The 11,011-nt window shown below is 35.4% G+C and overlaps 1 protein-coding gene across 1 annotated transcript; it reads left to right on the top strand.

The window, feature by feature from the left end:
- On the top strand, positions 1 to 2,375 carry LOC118747669 (protein tantalus). The gene is made up of 2 exons (XM_036481728.1): positions 1 to 288; positions 359 to 2,375. Exons 1-2 carry the CDS (start codon positions 215 to 217, stop codon positions 1,329 to 1,331), a joined length of 1,047 nt encoding a protein of 348 aa, XP_036337621.1. The 5' UTR covers positions 1 to 214; the 3' UTR covers positions 1,332 to 2,375.
- Positions 2,376 to 11,011: the final 8,636 nt, after the last annotated feature.

Below are 11,011 nucleotides of genomic sequence, written 5' to 3'. Positions count from 1 at the left end.
GGGTGATCTTTATTCGTTCGTTCATGAAATAATGCTGCCAATTTTTGTTCTCTTTGAGCCATGAAAGAGAATACGCTATCAATGAAACGATAGTGGCGATAGTATTAAAACTATCGATAGTTATTTCAAGTGATCAGACTATCGATACTATCGATAGTATCGGCGATAGTTTGACAGCTCTACAGAATAGCTCTATATGTGTTTTTAGAAAATTATGGAACGTATTGTTTCTGGTATAGCAAAAATTAATTTTCAGCAAAATTGCGAAGATATTTTGGTGGAAAATCGGTAAGTAACTTTTGAAAGAAATGTAGTCGTATGTACATAAATTAGATTTGATGTCGTCCATAATTTGTAGCAAGGAAAACATGGCCGCTCGGGCATATGAAATATCTGAGGCAGGTAATGCGCTAAACGATACCACTAAATCCAATGAAAGCACAGCAGATAGTAGTGATTTTGAATCGGAATTCAATAGTTCTAGCGAAACTGCCATTGTAGGCGATGATGATGCAGATAGCTGTTGCAGTTCCAGCGCTGCTGGAGGGAGTCTTTCACAGCGTCGCAATTTACCGCGCCGTGCTTGCAAGGAGAACAGCTTAAAACTAAAGCGCCGGTCCATAATGAAACCAAAACGTCACACATCCAGATCTTGTGATTTCTCTATGCTCCGTCCGGCTCAGATCAAAAAAATTTACTGCAATCAAAAACTAACTAGTTTTCACCCCGCCAAATTGGAGACAATTTTCGAAGAGCCGCAAGCAGAACCTCGCCGTGGCGAAGCTGCGCCAGCGTCCAGCACAGGTTTGCGTTTTATTGGCCTGAGAAAAATACGTCGTTCACTCTCTTGTTCCGATGGTCTAAATACAACTAAGACGTTGATAAAACAAAGACGTGCCAAAATTAGGAAAATTTTCGGAAAAACACACCTACACAAGAAGATAGCATTAAATGACTTCATTGATAAGTTGAACAGGAGTTTCGCTGATGATGCGGACGTGGAAGATGCCACTATAGATGCTGATGAAAGCAGTACACTGGAAGAGGCAATGGAAGCAGAGATGTCTGCAACAGCTCTTACGGTTCCAGTAACTGAGAACCTACATAATAGTACAATGTATGAAAATTCAACATCATTAACAAAGACTGATTTCGAAATGCATTTAGAAACGGATGTGGGAAACGTGCACGAATTTAATAAGAAAAATGAGGGTGATTCACTATATTTAGGTTCAAATAAATTTGGTACATTATCTTATTCGTCAGATACGGCAGAAATTGGTTTGGGTGCTGCAACAGTAAAAGCAAATTGCTTGGAAGGCATACGTTAGTGATAAGATATATATATGTACATATTAATACGTGTGATCTATATATTAATTCTGTGGAGGGTAATTTGAACCATTCCAGCACTAAAAGATCACTGCGCGTACAAGATTTATTTTTTAACTACATGATTCTTTTATATAACTTCGTGGCACTATTAGTTTTAAATATCTATTCATATATGTACATTTTGTGGCACTATTAGTTTTTAATATATGTATATTTATGTTTGTAGGTATTAAAAAGCCGATTATGTATATCAACGCAACCTCAGTTGAGTTGTATTTTAAATATAAACTATTGTCAAGTGCTATAAAATTATAGATAATAGTAATATGAGGAACAAGCCATTCTGAAATGAGTGCGAACGATGTGCAGAAATAGCAGGAGAAGTATTAATTTCCACAATAACTACAAAATTCAGTTGCCTCCCGTTATATGATTTCGGCCACTAGAACTCAACTGAAGTTTCTCATGCATAATTGGTCCATAAATTTCACATTCCCCTCATTGCTTTCAACAATTTTTGTACCATTTAAATTTTAAGATTTTGAAAATGATTATTGATAGGTATTTGTGCCTGAATATATGTATGTAATAATGTCCGGTAAAATTATAGATACTCTGTTTAAAAAAAATCGAATTTGTTTTTACGATAGAGCATATACAATAATTTCACAAACCCCAACAACTCTTAGCCATACGGATCTAAAATTTCATGAATTGCTTATAATATTTTCTAGTGGACACAAAAATCATAAATAAATCCACTCAAGCGTTTTATACGCTATTTTATATATGTATGTAAAAATGTGCAAGCATAAAATGTCTTTTTGTGTTTCAGGGGAACCAAAGGGAGGAGGTGTCGCTCGATGGTTATCATAATGTGGAAAACCTACAGATTCCCGACATTCGTTAGGATAAGGGTGACTTTAACATCCGAAATTTTGCAGACTGATTCCATTAGAGCAATAATAAAGTAACTGATGCTCTTGCTCTGAAATACGTGGTGGTTGAACTTCGATAACGGCATCTATGGGCGAAAGTTCGTGAAGATGGTAATCATGGCTATCACAAAATCTATCGTAGTCCGATTTTCTGTGAAATCTACGAAAATGCTATCACATTTTCCATGTATTTTCAGTTGAGATAGGGCGTTCTTCAACCAAATTCTGAGATAGGGTTTTTTCAAACAAAATTCTGAAATAGGGCGTTCTTTAATCAAATAATGAGCTAAGGCGTTCTTGAAAAGTTTTCTGAGATAGAGCGTTTTCAGAGTGGCTGCCGAGATAGATTGATCTTCCACTCAAATGAAAGGTTTTTATACATACCAAATAAGACTAAAAGGACTACTTCAGAAAAATTACCAATTCAACTACCTCCCCTAGCTTCCTTCGAAGGGATTTTTGCCCTAGACACGCCCTAATAGCAGTATAAATTGTGTTTTCTTAATAACTATATTCATTATAACCAAATTGAAGGCACAAAATCCTAACTTGTAAAATTTTAGTTTTAACAGTAACTACCCAGTAGATAATTTCTGGAGTTAAAAGCCCTTCCGAAAGGCCTTCCTGAGAGTCAAGAGGCCTCCCTCTCCACATTCCTTTCTCCTTTCTTTTTTGTATGGAGTGGCACAAATTGAAGGGCTTCTTCTTTTACTACCCATGGAAGGCCTTTCAGAAGCTCTTTTATAGAACGTACTTCAGAAGGCCTTTTGGAGGTGTTCTTTTAAAGGTGTTCCTTTAATTTATAAAAATCATACATCTTTGAAGTATTTGCTTAACCCAGTAGAACTTGGGAGCATCGTACGATTGCTCGGTGAGTACTCCTTGGGAGTATACGAATACTCCCCATTGCTCCCTATGCTTCTGTGTATAAGCATGTAATTTTGTATACTCCCTTTAACATTGGATGTCCTAGGAGGGGGAGTAATCCCTTTTACCTCCTAAACGAGCAATCGGGGAGCACACAGAATTATTATCCCACAAACCTTCTAATGGAGCAATACGGGAGTACTCCCATAGTTACCTCCCAGAAATCTCCCAAAAAGACAACAAGGGAGTGCACATAGAAAACATCCCATATACCTCCCGAACGAACAATAAGGGAGTGCTCCCATTAGAGGCATTCCGAAAGCCTCCTATAGGAGTAATAAGAGAGCAATGATAACGAACATTTTAAATTAGCCAAATAGATTTTGCTATTTATTAAATGTTTTATTTAACTTTTTAATCACGTGCATTTGTGCTAATTTTACAAGACCGTAACAGATATAAGTACGAGATCAGATAAAACATAAATTATACGTCTTACATAATTGCTTAATTTTAGAATTACATATATTGCAGAGAAATCATATGAAAGTAAAACGTAATAATAACAAAACGGTAAGATAAGATATTCACATATAAGTATGTACTCGTATATGATTTCCTGGTTGTCAAGGATGCTTGCCTGGTCAGGAATCCACCAAGCGGGGAAATTGTGAAGGTGACTTTGCTTATCTGACATGTTTGTCACCCACGCGATGTTTAAACCCGGGGGTCACACTTAAATGCAAACACTAATTTGCGCAATCTGAAAAGTATTTAACGGTATATTTGTAAGTAATACAATGCTTAAAATATTTAAACAAAAGTTGAGGTACATACCAACGGACTTTTATTAAAATCTGTGTGCTATCCAAATTAGATTATTGTGTCCTCCTTATGCGCCTATAAGAAATATTTTCTGTTGGTTTTTTTTTTCTATGATAAATTTTTTCGAAAACACAAAATTTCTTTTGTACGAGGTGCGTATTGCTCTCCTATCAATCAAAAAGAAGACTCTTGGATTTCTCGCTTAGGAGACATCACTTTTTAATCCTAAACGAGTAATAACGGAAAACAAAACCGACAAATCTCGCTTATTGCTCCCAAATCATGCATCAGGGAGTATTATTTCGTCGCTCGCTTAGGAGATCTCCTATTTGATTCCTAAACGAGTAATAAAGGAGTACAAAACCGACAAATCTCGCTTATTGCTCAGAAATCAGGTTAAGGAGAGTACTCTTTTATTCCTCTCATAGGGAGATCTCCCTTCAGGTTCTAGTGGGAAGGTTTATATCAAATATGTATGTGTTATTGCAACTTAAAATGTTTATTGAAATTCATTTGTAATCAACAATTTATATTGAGCTCGGGGCTGTTTTTTAAATGAAAATTTATTGTGGAAAAGCAACAGAAGTCTGATGAGGAAATGTGGTGATTTCCGAAATAGCTATCACTTCTACCATTTTTTTCAAATTATTGTTGCTTTTCCACAATAAATTTTCATTTAAAAAACGGCCTCAAGCTCAATATAAATGGTTGAATATAATTGTTATAAGGCCAAAAAAATAACAAAAACAAATAACTTAAGGACGAGCACACCTAAAAGTTAAACATTCTAAAAATAGAATTATTAGCAAAAACCAACAATACCAACAACCACATGATCAAGTGAATTGCAGCGGAATAGCTGCGCTTGATTGTGTTGGCATAACAAAAATGAAAATAGTGGAAAAAAGCAAACGATAATTTACAAGGCGTACTTAGCACGGTGCATAGGCAACTGGCTGAGTCAGTGGGATCGTCGGTTCGAATCCTACTGAAAGAAGTCTGATGAGGAAATGTGGTGATTTCCGAAATAGCTATCACTTCTACCATTTTTTCAAATTATTGTTGCTTTTCCACAATAAATTTTCATTTAAAAAACGGCCTCGAGCTCAATATAAATTGTTGAATATAATTGTTATAAGGCCAGAAAAATAACAAAAACAATCATTTGTAATGCTAAATAATATAAATTTATGCATTCGCGTAAACGGTAAATGGATAAGCCCTTCTAGATGTCATGCAAGAAAGCACTTTTTTCAGCCCTTCTTAGGTAGGCCTCTTAGAATGGCGTTACTTAAAAAGGTCTACCTAAATTATCTTCTGGGTTGGTATGAATTCGATCAGATAGAAATTAGGATAATTGTGCTAACTAGTCGAAAGAACTTATGTTATCATGATTTAAAAAGGACGTATCTCCCGAGAAAGAAATCCTCCAATAATTAACTCTCAGGGAGTAGCATTTTCCCAGAAAATTTGGGAGGAGAAAATTCGAACTTCGCAAGAGGTGTTTAACACTTTTTTGACAACTCAACTAAGCCATTTAATATAAAAAATCCTCAGGGAATTTGTATTCATAATAGGAGGAAAGGGAAAAGGAGAAAACTCCCAGGGAGTTTCTGTTCAGAATCGGCCTGCTTATATACAAAAACTATTATTTGCACTGAGTTAGGTGTAAATGCAAACATGTAACGAAAAAGCGACACAATCATTTTCTAATTCCATACTCCAGTGATATGAAAACGCGACAGAGGAAGGGAGGGATTGGTGACGTGATTTAGTTGGTTTTTAAGATAAGATAAAAAGTACTAATTTCGTTAAGATATCTCAATTTTTACTCGGATTATCGTGCGCACAGACGGACGGACGGACAGACAGTCACCGCTTAATCGATTTCTCTTTTTAACCGACCTCAAAAAAAAGGAGGAGGTTATCATTCTGAGCATTTATGTAAAAAATTGTCTATGCATATCTAACTCTATTCCTTTAGTCTGTTACAAACACCCGTTATTTGAACAAAGTTATAATACCCTTGTGCACTAGTGCGCTCGGGTATACTAAGAGGCACCATATTTTCGAAATTCTTCAATTCTGAGGGGGTGGCTGGTAACAAATTTTTTTGTTGGACCACCCTAATGCACATATGTACAACAGGAAATCTAATAACAATAAAGTACAAGCCTATGCCATTTGAATATTTTGCATAAATACATAAGTAGCTGCAATATTTAAAAAAAAAAAATGAAATTGGTATTTTCTATGTGTATTGACAAGCGCGAAACTAACTAACGCCTCACTGCCACCCAAAAGAAATGGCATAAAAATGGGAATTGGCATACGATGTGAAGTTAGTGAAGCGTGTTATGGTTTCCTTACATGTTAAACGCAAACCAGGTAAATAATATGCAGTAAGTGAAGAAAACCAAACCATTAAAAAAAAAGGAAAGCAAACTTCGAAAACAACCTAAAAGAGGTGTATGTACATACATACATATGTATGTATGTAACTTGGAAGGGCCCAAAAACTTGTGGAAAATCACCTCACTCGGTACGAATGTCTGTGAATACACTCGCAAACAAACTTTTCGCTTAAGTCATATGTATGTATGTATGTATGTACATAAAAAAATTATGTAATTTGAGCAGCTATAAAAATGTTGATCTTCAAATCTCGTGTTTGTAAATTTGTGCTGCCCCGTTAATAACTAGTAGCAACCTTGAAGTTTACACAACGAAGAAAATGTTTGGAAAAATGTTTGTGCGCTGTCTAAATACCATAAAAAATTTTGCATTTAATTCATTGATCAATATGTGTGCAACATTTTTAACATTACAACTCGCCGCAGTCAACTCCTTATGTGTCTGCAAGGTATGTATATCGTTGCTCAGATAATCGATTGCACTTCTGTCATACGATACGACGTTGCAATTACTTAACAATCGAGCTATTTGCAATTGCAATGCCGGCAACGGGCAATCAGCTGGTAAATTAAGCCAGTAATTTCGTTACTAATAGGTTATTGTGGTACAATTTTGAATTCGATTGTACATTACAGAGTCGGATTGGGAATTGAAGGGAGTCTAGGTGTCTGCTAAAAAAAAAATCAACTAATTAAATAAGGAAAGCACTCGGCCCTATTATGGTTGTCGTCGTCGACGGCGATGTCAATTGCTCGGCAAAAAATAGACCTCGCAAGTCCAACGCCAGGTGCGCTGACCAAAATAAAAATACAGCATTCTTTCCCATTGGTTTCCACGTGACTAAGAATTTATATTTCAATTAAAATTTTTTAAGGGAAAAAGAAAAAAAAAACATCTTTCTGATAATTTTGGAAAGCCAATTACTTTAAAAACAATATCTCAAATTTAAATTATTAAATGTATTAATTTAAATTTATTTAAATTTTATTATAACCAGTGACGGAAAGCAATCAGTAGGGCAATTCATCTAAATGCGTTAATGCCTCGTAACCATGTAAATCTCGTAAACTTGCTTAATTTGGTACGGAAAGCCGGTTTATTTACGGGGTTTACCCGGTTACGAGGCATTTACGCGTTTCCATGAATACCTATATTAATATTTTTTTTTTAATTTTAACCACGAAAATCAGTAAGTTCTTACCGTCGTAAAACAGTTTTAACTATACTGACGTATTTGTGTTCGTACGTCCCACTGTAATTTATAATGATTTTTATTTTTCGAGTTTAACCAATAAAGATCTTTAATCTTCTTTCGCTCAAAGAAAATTACTATTGCTCGATTTTTAATTTTTCGCTCAAAAATAATAATTATTTTATGATTTTTTATTTTTTCGCTCAAAGATAATGATTATTATTGAGTTTTATTTTTGCACTTAAGAGTATTGATTATTCAAAGAGTTCAAAAGCTATACCACCGTGATTTTCGACGTATCCTTTTCAGAGGTAGTAGCGACATCCTAATAAAAGGAATAAGTCCCAAAAATTTCTGGTCGAAAATTCAGTTGGTTACGTGTGCATGACCTTTTAAATTTTATAGTTAAATCATTTTTTGTAGGTGGAAAAATAAAATTCGATAGTGATTATTATCTCTAAGCGAAAAAATAAAAATCATAAAATTATCAGTATTTGTGATCGAAAAAATAAAAATCAATTAACAATTATTTTCGTTTCGTTCGATCTCTGGAAATGCCATTGGAAGCAGCAGCAGGAGTTTGAAAACCAGGAACTACGAATTTAGTCAGAGCTATCGACCATAGTTATACTATGCGTAGGTGCATACATATCTATGTATGTATGTACATATGTAGGTCGAAAAATTACCTCTTAAATTCACATATAAGCTTAGAAATTGCGTGTACTAAAAAGGTGAACTCATTCGACTGTTTATTCATTCATATATTTGGCCGCATTACAGACAAAATGTAGCCTACTTACATATGTGTGTATCTATGTATGTATATATATCGGTCAATGTTGCCTACTTACATATATGTGTATAACGGACGAGGGTGTTAAATGTTTTTAGATGGAAATTCCGCTTTTATTTTTATATAATTATGCTTATTGTTACATTATTATTTTCTTTCATTTTCCATTGTTGTTTGCGTGAAACATTGTTATAATTTTTGAATTAAATTTTAATTATGCAAAACATACATATGCATTAATAATTATGCATAATTTAATAACCGTTAAAACTCATGTGCGCAATTTGCGGCAAAATGTTACGTGTTTCGCCTATAAGGGCCCACATTCTACCTATTTATGTAAGTATGTATGAGATAAATGTTATTGAAAGCTCTTTTTTATTAATTGCATAGTTCAGTGAGCATTTGCTAAGTGCCAACAAAAACTAAGTTCCTCAGGCATCGAAATATTTGGCAAAAGTTAGAAAACTTAAATTTTTTCAAGCCAGGTTTTGGGACAGAGAAATTCTCAGCGCTCAGCTGCTCGTGATCCAATTCAACATCAACGGAATTATGAGAAGATACTAGCTATGAGAAATGCTCCCAGCTGCGTCCCCTAAACTGGTACACAGACGTCTAGAAACCACACTATGGCATTGAAACCAGCATCTTTGGACTTAGGTAGATCAAAGGTCTCAGTTCGTTTAAATCTGTCGGTTTAAATCTGTGTGCTTTGATCCCTTTTCAACGAACACATTTTAATGTAAACATAATCATCTTAAGTGGCACTCAGGGCTCTTCTTCCTAAGAATTAAAATCGAATCGGTTTTTGAGTGCATTGACGACAAACAGTAGGGTCTTCCTTTTATAGGTTCCGGCTCATAAAAGAAGAAACGGAAAAAAAACCTGAAGTAAGGAGTTGTTGAGCTATTTCCCGAGATAGGGCGCTTTCGATCCAGCTGCCGAGATAGATTGATCTTCCACTCAGAAGTTTCCTCTTTCAGAGACGAGAGCGCGTTCCGGGTTTGGTTTAGTTCTGCGCGGAAACAAAATGTAATGTATCAGCAAACGGGTACAAAAGTATTGAAAACAGTTCGAACGGGAACAAAATGAGAACAAAATGTTCGGGAACGTTCTCAGAAGAACAGAAAGAGATCGAAACTTTCGGCAACGCTTCGAGAGTAACGCTAACGTTTTCAACCTACCCTAACCTTAAGAATGAGAAATGGGTCTGCGATTTTTAATTGTAAACCAGAAGAATGATAGATCATTTCAACTTCCAGATCGGTTATCATTAGGGTGAACTGTCCATTTATGGAAAAATTATAAATTTTCTGTGCAAGAAAAGTTCGTGCCTTAAGTATTTCGTTGATTTAAAATTCGTACTGAAGTTCCATTCTACGTTCTCTGTCAGAACATTCGTGAGACTTTAGTTCCCAAATTGTTCTTCCAGAGAAGGTTCCTTAAACTTTCGTTCCCGTTTCCAGAACGTTTCGGTGAGTTTTCATGAGAGTTCCAATAGTTCAAAACTTTTTCGTCAGGTTCATACTTGAAATTTGCTTCATGTTAATACTAAGTTCCGAGGTCTTAAGACTTAGACCATTTCTCGAGAATTTATGTGCATATGTATGTATTTTTCTACACTTACGGGTACTTGATTACCTGGCTAGAATGCTTAACTATAGCTGCCGTTATAAACTAATCTAAACACGAATGGGAATCCAGACCTTTCTGTGCACCCGTGAATCCGCCACCGATGTGAAAATCCGCAAGAACGTATATACATACATTCACATCCAAAATGTTTGTATGTATGTACAAATGCAATTTGTGGCAAAAAATTTGCCACCGCAGACACAGTGACGCAATTTTCGACATTTTGACAAGCCGCTTAACGCCAGCCCAACGTCAGCGCAACACCACCCAACACACTGCAGCAAGCTAGTCATTCATTCATCAAGCGAAAATGTCGAACTAATGAAATGGAAAAGTTGCTCTCACTAAATAGGTGTATGTAGCTCACTGGCTCCGTACAAATGAGAAGTGTGGCATGGACTTCAATAGTCAAGGCGAACAATGTAGGGGAAGAGATTGTTTATATTTATTTACATCTTGCCACTTATAGTGAATCCGTAATGAGATATAATTCCATAATTTGTCTATTTTCGAAACTAAGTGAGTAGTATTTCGTTACAGAGTTTATAAAAGTAACTGGCGCAGAGCGTGCGCTGCTCAGTTGTAATGCGCGCATGCGCAGTAGCGGGTCGTGGAGTTTCAAAACAGTTAAGTGGCCGATTTAGCAGCTAATACTGCTATAAAATAGCAAATAAACACACGCAGGCATACATCTGTATGTATGTTAAAGTGTCTAAATGTTGCAAGCAACTAATAAAAGTTCATAGGGCAGATGGAAGGAAATGTTCGAATTAAATAAGTATTTCGGCAATGTCGGTTAAAAGTTGCATTAAAATCATTGAAGTGTGTAAAATGCTACAACAACAACAATTATAAGAAATTTTGTTTTACGTCATACGATAATAAAGAAAGCCAAACGATAACGAGGTGGCACCGCAAGCACCTTTCGCCTCGAAGTTAAATACATAAAAAAATTAAATTTAGATAATAAAATTAAAAAAAAAAATTATATAAAAACATAACACAGTG

The sequence above is a fragment of the Rhagoletis pomonella genome, unplaced genomic scaffold, assembly GCF_013731165.1.
Source record: "Rhagoletis pomonella isolate Grant_MI unplaced genomic scaffold, Rhpom_1.0 Rhpom_scaffold_00012, whole genome shotgun sequence".
NCBI lineage: Eukaryota > Metazoa > Arthropoda > Insecta > Diptera > Tephritidae > Rhagoletis > Rhagoletis pomonella.
This window is presented reverse-complemented; position numbering and strand designations above follow the sequence as displayed.

Bases quoted from the DNA above. Each gene is read 5' to 3' on its own strand.
- LOC118747669 (XM_036481728.1), top strand. From the start codon at position 215: ATGGAACGTATTGTTTCTGGTATAGCAAAAATTAATTTTCAGCAAAAT. The intron at 289-358 runs GTAAGTAACTTT...CATAATTTGTAG, and splicing joins GATATTTTGGTGGAAAATCG to CAAGGAAAACATGGCCGCTC.